The 22,094-nt window shown below is 33.4% G+C and overlaps 2 protein-coding genes across 6 annotated transcripts in view; one reads left to right on the forward strand and one right to left on the reverse strand.

The window, feature by feature from the left end:
* LOC124947209 (chemotaxis regulatory protein ChePep-like) overlaps nt 1–10,987 on the reverse strand; it is a 20,261-nt gene extending 9,274 nt beyond the window's left edge. For 2 of the 5 annotated variants that reach the window (XM_047489032.1, XM_047489030.1), the window contains exons 1-4: nt 10,586–10,981; nt 2,174–2,212; nt 965–1,192; nt 105–193 (exon numbers count right to left, since the gene is read on the reverse strand). In XM_047489032.1, coding sequence (XP_047344988.1) covers nt 105–193; nt 965–1,192; nt 2,174–2,212; nt 10,586–10,660 — 431 coding nt within the window. In that variant the 5' untranslated portion in view covers nt 10,661–10,981. Of the gene's footprint in view, nt 1–104; nt 194–964; nt 1,193–2,173; nt 2,213–10,585 lie in introns of all 5 variants that reach the window. The other 3 variants (XM_047489033.1, XM_047489031.1, XM_047489034.1) reach the window with 3 other exon arrangements.
* A 3,969-nt stretch (nt 10,988–14,956) lies between these two features.
* Nucleotides 14,957–21,298, forward strand: LOC124947210 (WD repeat-containing protein 20). Its single transcript, XM_047489035.1, is given in 15 exon segments — nt 14,957–17,784; nt 18,607–18,789; nt 19,342–19,455; nt 19,457–19,580; nt 19,583–19,665; nt 19,667–19,790; nt 19,793–19,836; nt 19,839–20,102; nt 20,104–20,298; nt 20,300–20,341; nt 20,343–20,540; nt 20,542–20,621; nt 20,623–20,720; nt 20,723–20,787; nt 20,789–21,298. Coding segments are annotated over 15 exon segments (1,935 nt in total). The 5' UTR covers nt 14,957–17,514; the 3' UTR covers nt 20,840–21,298.
* The last annotated feature ends 796 nt before the right edge of the window (nt 21,299–22,094 follow it).

A 22,094-nucleotide genomic window follows, 5' to 3' on the forward strand; every position in this document is an offset into this window, starting at 1 on the left:
TTTTTTTTCTTTTCTTTTTTTTTTTTTCTTCTTTTTTTGAATTTCCATCTTCCGATAAGAAATTTCCTTCATCATTCGCTTTCTATAAGATTTATCGATAATACCTGGGACATGCTCGTGGTATGTAGACGTGAACTCGTCGTAAAAGAGAATCCACCCTTGCACGTATTTCTTTGGCCTCGTCGTCGAAGTACTGCGAATAGATAGATAGATAGATAGATAGATAGATAGATAGATAGATAGATATATTTATATATAATAACGTAAAATCGATATGATACACGAATATAAATTTATTTTGAAATAATTTTTACGATGTATTTCAAATTAACATCGTAAATCTCTCAATTTTCAAAAAACAATAAATTCTATTGACTCGTCTAAATATATATATATATATACAAATTTAATTTGTTAATCTCTTAAATTTATTTATTTATTTATGAGTATAAATTATATAAATATTAAATTATTCTTCTTTAGATAGAAATTGAAAGAAGGATCCAAATGAGAAGGATCCAAAAAAAAAAAAGGTAAGAAAAAAAACAACGAAACGCTTCGAAGCGTCACATAGCTTTAACCCGAAGAATTTCGTCAGATAATTAATCTTTTTTATGTGAATGTCATTTTGTAATAAGATTCATCGTCGAAAAAAAATGACACGCGATCTAACGACGCGATTCCGCAATCTGAATGAACTGTGAGATGACTTGATGGTATATATTCCAATGTGCGAAGGTGACGACGACAACGACGACGACGATGACGACGATGACGACGACGACGACGACGATGAAGACGACGATGAAGACGACGATGAAGACGACGATGAAGACGATAGATGATCGATGATCGATGATGTATGAGAGAAAGAAAGATGAAGATAGAAAAAGAGAGAGAGAGAGAGAGACAGATATAGTTCTTTCTTTCTCTCTCTCTCACTGTCTCTCTTTTGTTCACTTACGATGTGATCCTTGGAATTTAAATAGTGTTCGGTGTAAGATTCGGTAGATGGCCTTGGTAGATCCCGTATCCTCTTGAGTTCGGCAGCTATCACACTTGGACGTACGCGAGAATGTATTCTTATCGGTATCATCGAGCCAGAGTAGTAAACATTATGGACCGGTGAATGGATTACGGTGACGAGCCTCTTGTGCGCAATGTAGGGCATTCGAGGAAGATAACCCCTCAACTAAATATACATCAATTTGTCTTCTTTACTGATCGATCTATATCGATCCACGACTTCTTTTATGTTTTCTTCTTTTTTTTTTTTCTTTTTGTCTTTTTTTCTTTTCTTTTCTTTTCTTTTCTCGACTTGTTTATTCTTTTTACAAATTTTCTTTCTTGCCATCAGCAATATATTTTATCCAACGATAAGATATTATTATTATACGTAAGATATATCTACGTATTTTGTATTAATATATATATATATATATATGCATGAAGCGCGTATGCATTCACCATTGTAGTAAGAAGCCATTCGCTATGTTGCGTATATATAGTATTATATTTAAAAGCTAGATGATCGATGATAATTAGGATTAAAAATGATTGATAATATTGATAGATCGTTAGACGGTGATATGGATGAAGCATGAAGCGTTTGAAAAAGAATGAGAGCGAAAAAGCGTCGTCGTTATTTGCGATCGTATGATTAAGATTCAGCATTATTTGCGTTGCATAATTATCGATAGAAAGCATGTATGCGAGCTCGTATATAATTAGACATTGACATTGGAGATATATAGTATTACTGAGCCTCTTCAAATTCACAAGCGTCTTTTTCCTCTATTGAACTTGAAATTTTTTTATCTAATAATACGATTGAATGTTGAGTAAGTATATACATATGTACGTACATACGTAGTATGTACAAAATCGAATCAATTGTGACAATGTACCCTTTGAATTCTTTAATTATATTTGAATAAAACAAAGTGATATTGATTTCAAGAGGCTCGTTAAAAAAAAAAAAAAAAAAAAAAGAAAAAAAAAAGAAAATAATCTACGCTCATTGAATATTTTTCGTTCCGCAAATATATTTTGTTTCTTTTCATTTTATTTATTTTATTTTATTTTTTTTTTTTTATTTTTTTTTTTGCAAATCAGGAAACATTCCGCAAAATTTGCGCTGGAATAATTTGTTGCTTTAACAACCTTAACTTACCTGAATGACAGCGGAGAGTGGTAGGACAACAGGGGTGGTCTTTCGTCCGTACAAGCATAAGTTCGATAAGATAGTGTCGATTGTGATTTATAGATTTATCGACGATTTCCAGAAAACGGAAGTAGTAGTAGTGCCGGATTGCGATGGCGATGGTCATAATGGCAATGGTGTTGTTGGTGGTGGCGATGGCGATGGTGGTTGTGGTGGCGGTGGCGGCGGCGGCGGCGACGTTGATGGCGGCATGGGGACGAGGAGTCACATGGGAGGCAGAATAAATAAAAATAAGAAGAACGACACTCGGTTAGTGACTTTGGCAGCGATTGTGCTTTGGCATAATAACGCGTGCTTCAGGGGTTGCTGCTTTTTCCCTTTTTTTATATATATATATATGTGTGTATGTTTATGTATATATATATATATATTTTTTTTTTTGTATTTTTCTTTTTGTCTTTTTTTTCATCCTTTCATTTCCTTTCATCTTTCCTTTTTTTGTTGTTGTTTTTTTGCTGTCGTTATTGCTGTTGTTGTTGTTTTTTCTTCCTTTCCTTTGATTTTTGTTTTTTTTTGCTTTTTTTTTCTTTTCTTTTCTTTCTTTCTTTCTTTCTTTCTTTTTTTTTTTTTTTTTTTTTTTGACTTTTGTTCGCTCTCAGATTTTTTGTCTATTCTTGTGAATGCGATTGCACGTGCTAATTGTCGAGTAAAAGAGAAAGAGAAAGAGAGAGAAAGAGAGAGAAAGAGAGAGAAAGGAAGAGGAGAGAGAAGTGAGGGGAAGATCTGGAGGATGAAAAGTAGAGCAGCGAGGGGCATGTCGCTTTGCGTCGTGTATCTAAAAATGTATCTACGTAATTTGGCCGATTCTCGCGTTGTGTGTCCAACGAGATCGATGAGTCGTGATTTATTAGAATCGTTTCTATTATTAGTTGGTATTATAAATACGTTTATTCATCTTATTTCTTATACATAGTTATACTCGTGATAAATTTTTGATCAATGAAAAAAAAGTATATTTATATATATATATTTTATATTTATATATATATATATATATATATATATATATGTATATGTATATATTTTAGTAAAAAACAAATTTAGAATTGATTCCCCTAAAAAGTAGTTAATTTTTGACAAACAATGTAAGATAATGCATCTGCATATTTCTATACTTCTTATATATTTATATATATATATATGTATGTATGTATATGTGTATATATATATACATGCGCTTTTTCGCATTTTTCATTATTTCGATATATTCGTAATATAGATATAGATATAAAGATATGTATATATACATATATATGTACATATATATATATATATATATATACACGTATATATTACGACACTTTCTTGTTTAAACGGTTAATAATGCACGCTAGAAAAAAAAACACACAGGATATTTAGCGAACTATTATTATTTAATATTTCTAAATGTAGCAATATAATATAAACAAAACTCTAAGGTCACATTTTATGGGATTTATGTTTTAACGTAAATAACGATTACTCGGGATTAACACATATTCGTTCCTTTTCTTTTAAAAAAAGAAATGCCTACGATATAATAACATAGTACGCATGGATATATAGATTTTGCAAACGGGGAAGACGAAAGGAAAAAGATAAAAAATAAAAAAGAATATAAACGATATAACTCGGTGAGCCAAAGACGAAAAAACAATAAGGGAGTGGTAAGAGGGGAAGGGGGTGAGTAAGATGAGGAAGGGAGAAAAAAGGATTTGTTTAGTTATTAAAAATAGATAAAAAGGGGATTGGATACATGTTTATATATATATTTTTTTTTTCCTTTGGTTAAGGAGCATCGATTTAGACGCGATAGGAAAAATGACGGTAAGTGGTACCACCGGGCAAACGTCCGGATGAATGGGACTCGTAAGAGGAATGATAGCCTCCAGGGCCGCCGCCGGTCGATGATCTAGAGGATCTCTCGGTCGAATATGATCCATACGGTCCGCTTTCTCTCTTGACGACGTTCTCCTCGGTATAGGAAGACCTCTGGGGACGACGAGTGTATGGATCCGCTGAGGAACTCGACGAGCTGGTGTTGGTGTACGCGTAACTGTAATGCTCTTGGGCAGACCTCACGCCGACTTCGGGATAGTCACGAACCACGTAGTGCCGAGGCGTCTATAGATTTGGGTTAGACAAGGTCAACAAAAATTGGGCTTGTCTAAAACCAACGGATTTTAGACAACCCCCTTCTTTATCTTTTTTTCCTACCTCTCTTACCCCCCTTCCTCGTCTCTATCGTGATCCCTATCACCCATCCACCTAATCCCTTCTGTCCCCTCTTTACCCCTTCCCTTTATGCTTTTTATTATTAATTTTTTTTCTCTTTATCATATCTCTTCTGTCTCTTTTTTCCTTTCGAAAAGAAATCGATCGAGCGCGATTCCAAGAGCGAAGAACCAACCCACTTTTTTTCTCTCTCTTTCTTTCTTTCTTTCTTTCTTTCTTTCTTTTTTTCTTCCTCGATATACCTGCCCCGACGAGGTTTTAACAGATCGATTTTTTTTCTTTCTCTCTCTCTCTCTCTCTCTCTCTCTCTGTCTCTCTCTCTTTTTCTTTCTTTTTTTTTTTTTTTTTTTCTATCTCTCTTACAATTTTATACTCGAACCGATTGGACCGATCGATTGTTAGAACCCGTAAAACGTTCGCAGGTATTACGTTAGATTAATTAAAAAAGTATAGATCGGTCAGAGTGTTTAATCGATTTTTATAGTCGATACGAGAGATCTATCTATAGACACACAACGTAGGGGCCAATTATAAACGCTCGTCGAGATATATATATATATATATGTATACCTATATATATATATATATATATATGTATACATATATGTATGCATTAATAATGTCTCCTTGCCGAAAAACATTCAGGGCATGCTATGCTATCTAAACATTAACGTTGGGTAACGTTACATGTCTTTGCCAAGAAATACACAGACGCTTTTTTTGTTATACGACGCTTACGATTAGAAATAAGCGTATGCGTGTCGTTTTACCGTGACCGTGTATATTTTGCGTGTACACAACGCAATCCGATGCAAACTCGGTGTCTCGGTTTTTATCGAAAAAGCAAAAAACAATTTTTCGCACGATACGATGAGGACAAGATTTTTCAAATCAAATGAAATATCAATCACCTTTACGTGTCATATATTTCTTTTTTGTAATCGAATTCGTACGTCAATTTTCTTTTTTCTTTATTCAGGGGTTTTTTTTTTTTTTTTTTTTTTTTTTTTTTTTTTTTCGTTAGGTATACATTTACGAGAAATTAATTCGAAATTCTATTAATTTATTTTTCTATCACAGTTTAATACATATATATATATAGATATATACGAATTGAATTGTGAAAAGCCATGATCAATATCAATGAAGAGAATGAAAGATAAAAAAGGAACGTCGTCTATCCTTTAAATACAAATAGACAAATAAGATTGAGGTAATATATTAAAACAAAAAAAAAAAAAAAAAGAAAAAAACAAAAGAAAAATAATAATAATGATGATAGCAATAGTAAAATAAAAAAGAATAAAAGAAAGAAAGAAGTATAAGAGTCAACTCTAGTCACTATCAAAATAAAATGCGAGCTTTTGTGGCAAGTATTAAAAAAAAGTATTATAAATTGAAATGTAAGTAGGTAAATAGATGGAAATATATATATATATATATATATATACACATATATATATATATACATCGGATAGGTAAAATCGTTATTAAAGTATAAAGATATTCGAATTGACGCGTTCAAAAACGGTACCAAGATGGCGTCTGTAGAGCCATTAATATCCTAGTGCGACCGGTAGCCGGTGCAAACGCATGTCTATGCGAACCGGCTTGTCTCGAGAGCACACCCTTCTCAAATACATGCCCTTTTGTCGCCAATTCTGCAGCCGCATCCAAGTTGACCTTCGAAACTGTACCACCTTCTAAAAGTTGTCTCGTGTGTTCCTCCTTGGCTAGATTTTTTCCTCGAACAAGACCCTCCTTCTCCTTAAGGGTTACGTACTGATAAAACTCCTTACGTGGATCCTGCCTCTTGCGGCCCCAAACGGTGAACGGTTCCGGTACAAGGGATGGCCTTGGTACGAACGGTACCTTCTCCCAAGGAAACAAATCCGGCTTCTGCAACGGCGGATCTTTCTTTCTTTCTTTCTCTCATTTTTTTTTTTTCATTTTTTTTCCTCCCTCTCTCTTTCTCCCTCCCTCTCTCTCTTTCTCTTTCTTACTCTATCTCTCTCTCTCTCTCTCTCTCTCTCTCTGTTTCTCTAACCCTTTCTCTTTCTCTCTTTCAAGCCTCGCGAAACCTTCCTTTTCCTTTTTCCTTTTTTACTTCTTCTTTTATTACTCTTTTTTTTTTTCATTTTTGTTTTAATCTTCTCCTCGTTCTTTTACTCTTGTACCTTCGGAAAGATCTCCCGAACTTCCTTCGATGTCTCCACTTCCATAACACTTTTCTCCGCTTTTTATTATCATTTATATTTCGGAAGGAGAAATGTACTTAGTGTCCAACTATGATTCTTCATTGAGATCGCCGATTATATTGCCCTTTTTTTTTTTTTTTGTTTTAATTTATCGCATTAGATTTTATTCTTTTTCATGCTGCAGGATACGTATTTCTTTCTTTTTGTACTATTTTTATTTTTTTCTATTTTCTGTATTTATTAATATTATTATTATTATTATAGTAAATCCACGTAGATAATTTCATAATGCTCGAACTCTATGACCGTGAATTAATTAACAAAACCATTTATTAATGGTTTGTCGTAATCGATACACGTGATTTTTTCAATAACTCCAAAATAACGTATCTCGAAGAATAGATAAATCGGAGAGGGGATTAAAAAATAAAAAGGGGGTTGGAGGAAAAATATTGAGATAAATATTGATAGAAAGAAGATATATATATATAATAATATATAAAAATAGGGAATATTTTTAACCTAAAAAAATTATTCGTATGAAAGATTTTTCATAAAATTTTTTATGAGAGTATAAGAGATTAAAAAGAAAAAAAAAAAAGAAGAAGAAAAAGAAAATGTTGAAAGTAAAAAAAAAAAAAAAAAATATATATATATACATACATAAAAGAAGTAATAAACGAAAAAGGAAAAAAAAATATTCTAATTAAGAAATAAAAGAAAAAGAAAAAGAAAAGAATTGTTGTTTGCTCAATCTCGAAAATCATTTCGGAGTGAACAAAATTTGCACAAAGAAGTTCCAATTGAAGAGAACGGAGCGAAAAGATTGTTAATGAAATATAAAAAAAAGAAAAAAGTAGATAATACGAAAAAGAAAATATCGTTGCAATAAAAATAAAAAAAAAAAAAAAAAGAACAAAGAAAAATTAAGTATCGTTTTTCTAATCTTATAGATTGTAAAAAAATATTGGATTGATATAGTTCAGAAGATATGAGAGAAGAGAAAAATGAATGAATATATATATATATACACACACATATATATACATATATATATATACATGTATGTACTATATAGAAAGAAGACATGTTGTAGCTAAAAATTCCAGTTAAGAAAGAGGCATTCGTAAATTTCCGTGAGGATGAAATCGCGAGGCAGAGTCCATGGTGGGAGTCGACCGTCGAGGCTAACATCGTCGGTGTCTAAATTAGGGCACGGTAACGCAACACCGATCTACAAATCCCCTCTACTCTGCGGAAGAAACGAGCCGGTTTAAAAGAGAGTCACCGAAAATGGCGAAAACGATGATGAAACGTCGGAAATCTTCTTCAGAAAATTCCTACCCTTCTTCGAGATTTTTTACTTACGTTAGATCATGATTATAGTCTTTGCAAAGAAACGACGAAAAGAGAGAGAGAGAGAGAGAGAAAGAAAGAAAGATAGATAGATAGATAGATAGAGAGAAAGAGAAGAGAATAACATCGTCGAAATCGTCAAAGACGTCAAGGAATTTAGGTCGAATACTCGTGCTAGTTCGAATCACTAGACACGTTCGAATTTCTAATCGATCGGTCTCGTGACAAACAAAAACAAATTGATTAAAAAAAATATATACACACATATATATATGTATGTATGTATGTATAAAAATAATAAAAAAATTAATGATGATATTTAAAAAACGTACGAATCCTTCTTTTCTTTTGAGATAATAATAGTTCTCATTTCTTCTCTTCTATTCTCTTTTTTTCTTTATCCTTTTTTTTGTTCTTCTGTTTAGAAATTTCGTCGTTCCCATCGGTTCTATTTATCGTTTCATAAACATTTTTCTTTGTTTCCTTTTCTTTTTTCTACAATTTTTATTTTTTCATATATTTTTTTCTCTTTTTCTTTTTTTTTTTTTTTCTTTTTTTTTGAAAGATTTCATTCCCAGTCTCTCTCTCTCTCTCTCTCTCTCTCAAACTCGTCGGCCAAATTCATTTTTTCTACCGACTCGTCCAAGATTTGCCGGGTCATCGAGATATCTAAGTTTAACGCTTGAAAGTCCCGGAAAATGGCTGCGACACTATAATTAGATTCTCTTGTGTGACTCTCTTGCTCTCTAATACGCTATTTATAATGTTATAAAATATTACGATTTGCCGAGATAATTCTACTATATGAGAGACTCTCGTATCTCTACGATCGTTCGATCGAAAATATACATTTTATTGGATTCAATCATTAAATCATTGATGATTCTTACGCGTAAGGAATCATCCTTAATTGGAAAAGAAAAAAAAAAAAAAAAAAGAAAAGGAAAAACACAAAAAAGAAGAAGAAGAAGAAGAGAAAAAAAAATGTAAACAATTATACAACAAATATGATCAATAATAAACGTTTAAATGCAATAATAACACACACTCTAATTTTGCAAATAAATCAACGAGAGAGCAAAAAACAAAAGTAAAAATACGTAAGTATTATCTTTTTAATTTTACAAATTTCAAGGTATGCACAGGACGTATATGTATGTACAATAGAAACAAACGAAAGGAGAGAAAGAAAGAGAAAAAAGACACGAAATAGAAAGAAAATAAGAATGAATGAGAAATAGACAAACAAAAGCAGACATTGTAAGAATTGGTACTGCTATAATAGACAATATTCAACGAAGTAAATTCATTGAATTCATAAATCGTATCGATTCATCAAGATTATTACATCAAATCCGTAAACTGGATGTTTTGATTTCTGTCAGATTGTTGTTCGGCCATAATCGTATCGTTTCTTTTTAACAAGATATTCGTTCGATTGTGGCCATCGATAAGCCCGAATAGAGAAAAACAAAAATCGTATTTTGAGACACCAAGTGCACGCATCGAGTTGAAAGAGTGGGTGGCAGGGACGGGGGGGGCGAGGGATGATAGGGATGGGGTAAAAGGGTGATCGGATATCTTGTAATAACAAATAGTAAAGATAGTAGTGATCGTGGAAGTAGTAGTTACAGTAATAAGTGAAGGTAATAAGTAAATAGTAGTGGGCGATAAGGATAGAGTAGCTAGTGCATAGTAGTGTAAAAAGTCTTTGCACTATTTTTTTTGTTTTCTTTTTCTTTTTTTTTGTTTTGTTTTTTTGTTACTTATTTTTCCTTTTTTTTTAGTTACGGAGTAAAGTGTGGAAGTTGAGACTTCGAGATATGCATCGAATTCGATCGGTCAACGATTATTATCGTTTAAGTTTATCGTCACGTTGATCGATATCTCGTAAATCGTTTTTGATTTGAATCCGAAGCAGAAAAAGGATCAACGTTTCGCGCTAACTAAATTTTTTTTACTTCGAATTATTGATTTCTATTATAACTTTGTTATTATTAACTTTTCTCTCTTTTAATCATTCAACAACGTACACGTGGAACGAGCGAGTTTTTATTATTAAAATATTTCGTACAAAAATTGACTTGATTTGACTTGACGACGACGACGACGACGACGACGACATAAGAAGAAGGAAAAAGGAAAAGTATATTAAATTCGCAAGGCTTACGTTAGCAAATCAAACCTCATTTAAGAAATACTCTAATACATGATAATAATAATGATAAAGAGAAAAAGGGAATATATATTATTTTGTATTTCTCGCGCAAAACGTTGACCCGGGTCTACATACCATGATATTGTAAGTGATTACAAATAGGTATGTATATACATATATACAGACGTATGCAACAGTAATAATAGGATTTTTGAATCGTATAGGCTGGCGACAAATAGGCCGGTTAAGTGTGTATACTTTATTTTAAACAAAAAGTTAGTTTGGCATACAGGAAAACATTATTAAGTCATACTCGATCCCGCTCGATCGGTAAAATCCCATGTATTAGGACATATATATATGTATATATATATATATATATATACATATATATACATATCTATATATGCAGAGAGATAATCATAATATACTGACCGTGATGCTGTAGGACGATGCAAGGGGCCTTGAGTAGGGTCGTCGGGTCGTGTAAAAGTCGCTCTCGTAAACCATTTTGCCTCCTCTTCTTTTTTTCGTTCTTTCTTTCAATATATTTCGTTAATATCAATTAAGATATTATTATCTCGATAGAAATAATTAATTTCGATCGGTCGATGTGTTTTTATCGTTTACGAACGAATTGAGTTTGTCTTGTCGTACGAATCGACTAAAAGAGACTCTGCGTTCGCGATGGAGGTTCTTACGATTCTGATTCGGCGGACCCTTCTGTGTGAAGCTGTGATCGGCTTTTCTTACCTCCTCCTCCTCTTCCTCTTCATCTTCCTCCTCCTCATCTTCCTCCTCCTCATCTACCTCCTCCTCATCTACCTCCTCCTCATCTTCCTCCTCTTTTTCTTATTCGTGACGCGTCTGTGCGCCCACACGCAACGTCTTTGTACGACGCAACCCCAAGAAAGAGAGAGATAGGAAGATAGAGAGAGAGGGAGAGAGGGAGAGAGGGAGAGAGAGAGAGAGAGAGAAATAGTCACTGAGTTTAAAATTATTGCTTCGCCATTCGATGCGTAAAGCTTGAACGATGCATCGAAAGAAATAGAATCGTGTTAAGGTTGCGTCCCTTTCACCTCAACCTCCTCCACCCCCTTTCTCGAGATCTCGAAATTCTGAGTCGTCTGTTCTTTTTTCTTTCACCGATTCTTCCTTTTTCTTTTCCTCTTTACATTCTTTTCGAAGGCAATATGCAACGTGACACAGAATGCATCTTCTCTGTGCATTGAACACGCTAATGCACAAACCTTGAATGACATTCGGAGGACCTAGACTCTGATTCACGAAGGTCTTCTAACTTTATAAAACTCTCAGCGGGATCGAGCTTTTTCAAGCATATCTCTTTTTGATTTTTTTCTTTTATGTTTGTACGATCGCAATATTTTAAAGACGCAATCCAGAAAAAGAGAGGCAGAGTAATTTATTTTCTTTATGCTCCATAATGGAAGCTGAAAAATTAGAAAAATTATTATTAATATCTGTAAATAATAATATAACCAAGGAAAAAAAAAAGATTTATATCAATTTTAGAGAAAGAGAGAAAGAGAGAGAGATTTATTAGATTGTTATATTAATATATAATGATGATAATAATTAATATATAATTTTATTAGATATTTATTATTAGATTTATTATAATAATAATAAAAAAAAAACAAACAAACAAAATATCAGAATAAACAAAAAGTTTAAAAATAGAAATACTGTATATTCGCTTATGTTTATGTAGGACACGTAATATGCGTGTATATAGAAGACATGTATAATATTTCTTACATCGAATATTACATCTCTCAGGCAATAGTCCAAGATTCCCGTCTGAATTTTCATATCGTTTGGATTTCAGTAGACTGTAATTTTATTAAAAAATATTTAATAAAAAATTGAGCAATGCAATATAATTCCAACCCATCATGAACATATATATATATATATATATATATATATATATATATATATATATCTGTTCAAAATGAATAATGACAGACAATAAAATAATTCCAGTCATTAATTATTAATAACAAAGGAAAATAAAATTGGGAAAATTCCAAACAGTAATAAAAATAACAATATGAATCTATGTATGTATATATGTTTACCTATATTTTTATATGTTTATATAAATACATATGTATATATATGTATATATATATATATGTACACATACATACATTAGGTTATTTATATACGTACGTATGGGCCAAGTCAGAAATTACGACTGGATTGTGAGGTTAGTAAGACAAAAAAAAAATATATATATATACATATATTTTTTTTATTCGGAAACAAATCGAAGCAATAAATTTACCAATTAAATATCTGTCACGTGTCTTATCTCGACGATTAGTACGTATCATATAAATTTTAATCCAACAATAAGTTATACGGTAGATAGTATATTACATTCGAAAGATAAATCCTCAATGTATTCTTAACGGGGGTGAAGGCATTGCCATCTTTCAATCGTGAACGAAATTAAAATATATATGATATCTACCGTTGGAAATTTTTAATAAAAATTACAAATGAACAAAAGTTAATTATTATAAAATATTAATTATATAATATTGCCAACGAATGAATATATCCATTAGATAATTAATCTAATTATTAAATTTTTCTACATTATTTTTTACGAAATATTATCTTCGCGTGACGCGTCTATGCGTTTCTATATATATATATATATATATATATATATATATATATATATATTTTTTTTTTTTTTTCTTTTTTTTTTCGTTCCAAATATTATCAATAACAAAATATACTTTTTAATAATTTTGACTTCGAGAATATTCAATATAATCGATAGAAATTCATCGATATGATTAAACATTGAAATTGTTTTACAATTAAATTAGAATTTGATTTATAATGATTAAGAAAAAGTTAGGGGAATAGACAAGAACGTTGGGGAGGGGGAGCGGAAAGGAGATAAAAAAGAAGCCGATGAAAAAAGGTTCGTGTCCTCGCTAGAAATAACTAAATGGTTCGACTTAGTTCTAAAAGATGACGTTCTTTTATCCTAGTCAGATTTCATATCACATAAAGCGGAACGATTATAAAATGTATTTCTCCTCTCTAATGCACGTTAACCTCGATTGCAATAAAACGCAGATACTTACAACGTTTGGTTATTCCGTCGTAGTAAATATACTTTTACTATCTAATGGAAATTTTACATAGATATAATCTCGATCGTTCTATTTAGAAATAGGGTAGAGCTCTTATCAATTTTTTAATATATTTACATTAGATTTCAATTTTCGAATGGTGATCGAGAATCATTCGAAATCTTTAAAGTAGGATAAATAAAAAGAAAAATAAAAAGAAAATTTTATATCTTGATTTATAGATTAACGCGGCACGGCAAAGGTGGAAGAAAATGACGCAGAGTTCGTACGATTAATAATCGTATGATTGATCGATAAGAAAACATAAGACATAATATTAATTAAGATTAATTAAGAAATTGTCAACAAGTTTTCGAAAAAGTACGATGTATTCAAGAAAAAGAAAAAAAAAAGAAAGAAAAAGAGAAAGAAAAAAAAAGAGGAAGAAAGAAAAAAAAAAAAAGAGGAAAAGAAAAAAATGTTATCTACGTTTTAAAAGCACACAAAGTTGGTAGCCAGCGAACGCGATACCTTCACGATAAGAAGACACTTCGGTTTTTGCTTTGGCTAATACGTTCTTTTACAAAGACACATTCATTCTAATCTATTCTCTTTCTTATAGCTCATGGCATCGTGACCATGATCATTTGTACACATGCATATGTGGTATGTGCGTGTGTTCATGTGCGTTCATGTGCGTGTACGTGTGCGTGTACGTGTGCGTGTGTGTTTATGTGTTTGTGTGTATATATATACACACGTATATAATATATATAATATCGTACGCCTGCTTGTGTCATACGAGCATTACTATTTTCGTGATTCTAATCGTATCATTTAGAGCTTAGAAACGATTCGTTTTATCGAAAACATTTCGATTAATATACTATTAATTATATTATCAATTTAATTATCGTTTTTCTTTTTACTGTCGTTGCTATAATAGCAATAGTAACAATAATTGTTATTATTGTTATCGTTATTGTTATTGTTGTTGCTTTTGTAGTAACAGTAGTATCATTAGAAGTTAGCTGTCGTTAACTTTCATTAAAATTAAGTAACGTTTTTTTTATTTTGCTTCTCCTTTTTTTTTTGTTCCTCGATATTTTTTTTTACAAGAGTGGGAGAAGAGGGGAGGGTGGTTTTAATTTATTGGGATCAACGAAGTATAATTCACGATAATAGATCATTCACGATCATCAGGAACTTTAGATCAAAATATTATTGATCTCCCCTAACGTATTAAAATGATCATCTAAGCAGACTCTATCTCCTATGCAGCCGCCATTTGACTTTTTATCGATAATAAGAGTAACTACCGTCACGGAAGTTGATCATCATTTAGAAAGCGGAAGTTGCATTTAAAGGCAGCCTTCTCTCGGCGCATAATTCTAATTTGACCGCGTGATCGAGGAGAGAGAGAGAGAGACAGACAGAGAGAGAGAGAGAGAGAGAGAGAAAGAGAGAGAGAGAGAGAGAGCGAGAGCGTATTATACAAGAGAGATAAATTATCGCAGTCGAACGTTTTTTCCTCTACTTCTTTTCACCACCTTCTGTCGCTCTTATCTAGCGTATTTCTTCAATAATCATGAATCACTCAATAAGAAATAAACTAATCGATTTAATGATCAGTATTACTTAAAAAAAAAAAAAAAAAAAAAAAAAAAAAAGAAAGAAGGAAAAAAACATTTCCACGACCGTCGTCGAGTAGTTAAAAAAAAAAAAAGAAAGAAAGAAAGAAAGAAAAAAAATGCAATAAAAACAATATAAAGAAAGGAAAAGAAACGATATATTTTATAGTTTCTTCTTCTACGTTCTTTTGCTTCTTTAAGTTAAGGAGGAGCGGGACTGGAGAGGAGAGAACAATAAAGATATAAAATGACGACGCGTAGTACGAGGAAGAGGAAATGAAGAAGATAAAAAAAAAAAAAAAAAATAAAAAAAATAAAAAAAAGGAAAAAAAAGAAAAAAAAATTCGTATATTTCAAAGTACACGTGAAAAAACAGGTTGGTAATAATTAATAGGTAAACAGCGAATGTAAAGAGGAAAGGAAGATAAGTTAGAATGTTAATGAATGTCATGAGACGGGGGTTAGAGGTTACGGTGAAGGAAGAAGATAGGTTGGGTGGGGGTGCAGTCTGAGGAGAGGGGAGGGGACGGCAACAGGGAAGAACGGTGAAATTAATTAATCCTTCGGTGTCGTTTGTTTACAAAATATCCGCTTCCTGGATAGGGCTGAAAAGCTTTCAGTTCTCGAGACTGACAAACGGACGATGGTGTTGCGCGCGCATTTAATATTACCAAGGCGCCACCAGTAACGTATAAATTGGGTTGCGAATGATTCAGAATCAGTGAAAGTCATCGAAACTATAATAGATGGTAACTATACGAAAAGATACGCTCCTAAACCGACAATCATCTGTAGTCTCTCTCTCTCTCTCTCTCTCTCTGTCCCTCTCTCTCTCGCTCTCTCTCTCTCTCTCTCTCTCTCTCTCTCTCTCTCTCTCTCTCTATCTATCTATCTTCTTTTAATGTTCAACAGCTGCCAAAGAAGATGACGATGCTGTTGCTGATGCAATGGAATCGCTTTCGTAATGTACGATTATAGATTAATCTGAGATAAAGATAAAATCTATAAGGAAAATTGTCTTAATTTATTGTTGTGATTATTATTGAAAGGAAGAGGAAAAAAATGTGCAGTATTGTTCTCTCTCTCTCTCTCTCTCTCTCTCTCTCTCTCTTCTCTTTTTCATAATATACATGTATATAATATACGTACGTACACACATAAACACATATATATATATTCGAAAATTTTTATTCAATAGTAATAAAATAAATGTTTGTTTGCGCACATACATCGTATAATTCTATAATGAAAAATTGAAACAATTAAAAAGGAAGAATTTCAGATTAAACGATGCAAATCTATCTACATATGTCATAGATACATCTCTCTCTCTCTCTCTATATATATATATATATATATACATGTGTGCATGATGTATCGCTCAAAAAATAAATTTGAAGGGAAATAATAAACATTCGTCAAACTAAGAAAAACTAGAAAGTAAGACGTATACGATCGAAGAAGGAATTGGACTATGTGATCTTTCGAAATTGATAATTTCTCGTGAAATTCAATACGTATAAGTAATCGTAGCGCGAAAAAGAATGAACGCTGATTTTATGAATGAAAGCATTGACACGAGAAACGAAATATTGTGAATAGTAGACGAGCGGGTAGCGGTTAGATTCTCGGAGGTAGCGCCGCTACGTAATATAGTTTATCTATCAAAGTATTCAAAAAGAAAATTGTAACAATTGTTTCTTTTTTTCTTCTTTTCTCTTCTCTCTCTTTCTCTCTCTCTCTCTCTTTCTCTCTCGCTCTCGCTCTCTCTCTCTCTCTCTCTCTTTTGTTTCTTTAACTATAATATTCATTGAAAGATATCATTTCTCGATGAACGATCTTTCATCATTCGTATCGGAGAAAATTAAAAAAATATTATATGATAAAGATAAATACATAATCGGGGAGGTTAGTTCGGTGGCACTTGGTCACTTTGATACGGGGTTGAAGTGCGAGCTGTGGCTCGTAAACGCAGAGAGGCAGTTATGTATGGTGTCGTCGTCGTCGTCGCCGTCGTTGCCGTCGTCGCCGTCGTAGAGAAGTCGTAGCTGGAGCGCCCTTAGTGCAGTGTTCATATATGTACATAGAAGCAGGCTTCCAACCGGCGAGTCGTGTATTCAAGAGACGGATTTTCAAAAAAGAAAGAAGGGAGGAAGGAAAGAGAAAGAGAAAGAGAGATAGAGATAGAGATAGATAGAGATAGATAGAGATAGAGAGAAAGAGAGAAAGAGAGAGAGAGAGAGAGAGAGAGAGAGAGAGAAAAAGAGAAAGATAGAGATAGATAGATAGATAGAGAGAGAGAGAGAGAGAGAGAGAGAAAGAGATAGAGTGCGTGATAAAGGAGCTTCGAAAAACGTGTCTACAGTGTCGACGGGGCTGACACCCCAAGTACAGGAGGTGTGCTATATGCATCAGGAATAAGGAGTAAAGTGTATAAGAAGAAGGAGCGAGGAGGTGCAAAGGGGGAGTGGATAAGCAAGTATAGAAGGAAGGAGAGGAGGGAGACCGTCGCGACGGACGTCGCTGGACGTCGCGTGGGACCAAAGGAAGAAAAACCGAGGAACGCTTCTTCCCTGTGTCTGATGAGCTCCTCCGTCGTACCGTTGGTGGTAAGATGGCTGTGCAGCTGGACGGAGGAGGGAAGGAGGTCTTGAAAACACAATTCGCCACGCGGGAAGGAACGTACAAGCTGATGACCTTGTCGGAATACTCGAGGCCGAACAGGGTCGGCTACACCAACAGCCAAGGGAGTGCGTCCGTCAGGGTATCCTTCGTCACATTGCCAGACTCTTCGAATCCCTCGGGTACGCAAGAACACGACGACCGAATGTGTTTTAATTTCGGAAAGGAGCTCTATGTCTACGTTTATCGTGGTGTCAAAAAGGTAAGCCGTTCCCCTCCCCCCCCCCTCATTGCAACATTGATTTTATTGTCCTGTTTATTGTCCTCCTTCAGTATCCACGATAACTTTTCTCGATTGAGGATCAAACGCAGACAAGAGATCGTTCCGACCTAACCTCGAAAATGTCTATTTGGTACGAGAGTCGCAGAGTAATCTCGCCGACACACTCGTACCTTCATCTTCTAGGTTATTTCATTTTTAATTCCTTTTTGTTTTCTTCTCTCTTTTTCTTTTCTATTGTTTATATTATTATTATGATTACTATTATTATTATTATTACTATTATTATTCCTACGTTTTAATCTCTTACGTGTTTTCCGCATTTTCTCCTCCTCTTCCTTCTCCTCCTCCTTCTCCACCTCCTCCTCGTTCACTTCCTTCCTTCGATGATACGTCGATCTATATGAGTAATAACCGAACATTACGATTTGCTCGACGTCTTCGGGCCTTAAAAACGTTTCAACGTTTAATCTTTAATATCGCCTTCTTTATGGTCACTTATCTACCATTCACGAACTTTGCATTTTTCTCTTTTCTTTTCTTTTTTCTCCCCAACTCATGGAAACACCTAACCAAGACAATATATACCTAAGTAGATTTTTCATTTGCAAGTTACATGCGTTTTCTCATGTTCGAAGTATAGGAGTTGACTATACATTCTATGAATCTCAAACTCGTCTCTATCCCTTCTGATATTGTCCCATCGAATTAATTGTTTCATAAAGAAATATTTTTATATTCTGTTGTTTGAATATTGTCTCCTGATAAGCTCAAAGTAAATTGATGCAAAGTTCAATGTTTCAGGCTGTGGATTTGAACAATCCCGTGGAAAAGAAAACATATAAAGGAACTAATCCTACTTGCCACAATTTTAATCAAACTACAGCGACGGCAGATAGTGCACCATTATTAGTAGGATTTTCTACAGGACAAATACAATTGATAGACCCTATAAAACAAGAATTCAGTAAATTGTATAACGAAGATGTATGTATCGTTTTTTCTCTCAATTTGAAATATTTCCTCATTATGGATTAAATCGTAGATATTAATAGATTGTTATGACAAGAAAATATGGATAAATCAGCAATGACAAATGTTTTTGTTTTCCTTTGAATCTAAAAAGATTTCTTGTAAATTCCTTTGGGATTAACTTTAAAAGATATCTCTATGATAAATGAGAGAATTAATAATAATTGAATGGTTTAGAAAGTCATCTTCGATGTGGTATGCACGATCATAGCTAAAATAATTTCATGAAATGATTAGAGTTGGTCTATATTGATGAGATTAAAATCCAATTAAATAATTAAGCTTGATAGGTATTATTATGTAATGTTACGTTGTCCCGTTATAATAACTACACTCTATACTTTGCTTGGATTCTTTCGCTGATATTATCTTATTTTTCTTATAAACAAATTATATGGTCATATAAATGAATCTTGAGAGATAAGTGAAAACTGATGAAGGAGACAATTTTATATGTATAATTTATACGAATAATCGTTATAAAATATGTAATAATTTCTGTTGCAGAGACTTATAGACAAAAGTAAGGTAACATGCATAAAATGGGTTCCTGGTTCAAATAATCTATTCTTGGTCTCTCATAGTTCGGGTCAGCTATATCTGTATAATGAGGAACTTATTTTGCGGAACGACAGCACCTCACTATCAATCGTTTATGTCTGGCGATGGTTACGCCGTATACGTGTGTAGGCAAAATCTACCAGGAACCCTCCTATACAGATGGGTGATAGGTGCAGAGGGATGTTGCATAATGAATTTGCCTTCAGCCCTTGCGGCTCAAAATTGGCAGTTGTTTCTCAAGATGGATTTCTTCGAGTATTCCAATATAATAAAAATGGAACTTTTAGGATCAGCAAGAAGTTACTTTGGTGGATTTTTGTGCGTATGTTGGTCGCCGGATGGGAGGTACGTTGTCGTTGGAGGAGAAGACGATCTTGTTACGATCTGGAGCTTTCATGAAAACGGGTGGTACCCGCGGGCAAGGTCCATCATAGTTGGGGTGAGCGTTTGTTGCGTTTGATCCATATACCACGTCGTATGGTGATCAGGACCCTGACTTTAGCGGATCGGATGATGAAACGATGCCTCATAATAACCATAATCATTTTCATGAAAAGTCAAATCGTTTGTCGACAACTTCGCAAGGAGTTCATTCTAATAGGAACTCTAGTGGGTCAGAACTGAGAGTGCCAGGTGTACGTGTTTACAGGGCTTGGTAGCGTATCGCAAGAACCCAATTGTGTTTGGGGGACATCACGGAAGATATATTTAAGGCAGCCGGTATGTCCTAAGCAGAGACTTCCGGCCGCAGGTTCTACTACCTTCTCTTCGTCGGGGACACACAATAGCGGTAACGGTTCAATGGCTAATCATCATATTGAACATTCTAAAACTCAATAATACAAATAATATAATTATAGGAAAACGTGAGTGGTATATGAAAGTAGTAACAATAGCGCGAGTGACCAACGCAGCAGTGTCTACTGTAAATTCGTTGACACAGAGGGCTAGCAGGTCTTGGTTTTGGTGAACGTAAGGGTGATAATCACAAGAGAACTTTAGCCTCACTATGAGAGGTAGTGGGTGCATCTAATAGCACGATCGTGCAAAAAACATAGTGGCGACAAAAACGAGCACCAACTCGAATGCGAGTAGTAAATATGAACAGTGTCGTCGGTGCAAGTTTAGTAGGTGCAAATAAGAAGGGTCAGTTCGGTGATGGACGATCCAATGAGATTAATAGGAACTGCCTATTGTCCGAGGTTCGACGAGTGCCCAGTCCTTCAGCATTGGTGTCAAAAAGCTGGCGCACGAGAGATTGACTGAATTAGTGTTTAGGAAAGATTGCTTCGTAACTGCGTGTCAAGATGGATACGTATATACATGGGCAGACCAGGTCACATGGTAGGGATCCTCTTACCATAAACAACACTCTGGCACAGGCCACACCATGCATAGTATCCCTTACACCAATATCAATTCCTTGCGATCTAACGATCTCTGATGTGTAACTTGTTCCCAATCATCGTTGAGATAACTCCATAAAGTAGAATTTAATTAATTATCGATATGTCAATTTCTATGTAAATAGAAATAATAATTTTAGGTCTTACCTTGAAGAGACCATTAAAGATCCTTAATACTTTATTTCGTCTTATCCGCACCAGTCTCACTGAGAGGAATTGTTAAAGCAGGGGAGAGATCTATAAAATTCGATGTAAATATAGAATTGATTCCAAGAGAGTAATGTTATAGTTGAAGGTCATAGGTCGACATTTCACGTTTCCGTGTTCTTTGTATAATGACATACGCGTAAATAGATGGATTGCGTGTTTAGGCCAATTATTTACCGCACCTCGTTCACTGTAGTTAATAAGTGTTAGAAGGTGCCATTAGAGGAAGCATTAAAAAGAAAAAAAGAAAAAAAAAGAAAAAAAGAAAAACAAAAAAAAACTAATATTTTCTCTAAGTCTGTATTATACTTACGTATATATGAATTACAGAAACATAGAGGCGAATATTACTATGAGTGAACAAATTTTTATGTCGATAAAATATTATGTTGGAAATTTTGGAGGAGGAAGAAGAAGAAGAAGAGAAGAAGAAGAAGAAACATTGTCAAAAGAATAGAGGTTCTTTGATATTATATATATATATATAGATATATATATATATATATATATATATATATATTTTTTTTTTTTTTCTTTTTTTTTTTCTTTTTTTGTGTTGTTGGTTTTATAATGTGAAAAGTTATATTTAAATTTTTTTGCTTTCAAAGCTTTAAAACGATATCTGATACTTTTAATTGCTTGCAATAATCGTGTAATCGTAATTAAATTAGTAATGAGAGTATGAAAATGATAATGATAATGAGAATGAGAATGTTATCTCAATCACGTTTAGTAGCTATGCCCAGATTTATTCATGCAGTAATATATTTACTATAAGGAAACAATGAAAATTGGGTAATTTAAATTTCATACTACGGTAACTACTTCTTTTCTATATTCATACAAAGTTGAACGTTACATAATGGTAACATAATTTAACAAAGTAATTTTTGCATATCATCAAGGTCTGTTTCATTCATAGTATGGCCCTCCATTTATATATCTGTGCCTAATGATCGTCTGGTCAAAATAGATTCAAAAATGAATTCGAAGCAAAAATTGCAGTAGATGAATTATAATATGAAATATATTTATGTTTAAATTTGCATCGTCGAGATGCATAACGCTATTTTGCGCTCTATGAGG

Source organism: Vespa velutina, chromosome 2, assembly GCF_912470025.1.
Source record: "Vespa velutina chromosome 2, iVesVel2.1, whole genome shotgun sequence".
In the NCBI taxonomy this organism is placed as follows: Eukaryota; Metazoa; Arthropoda; class Insecta; order Hymenoptera; family Vespidae; genus Vespa; species Vespa velutina.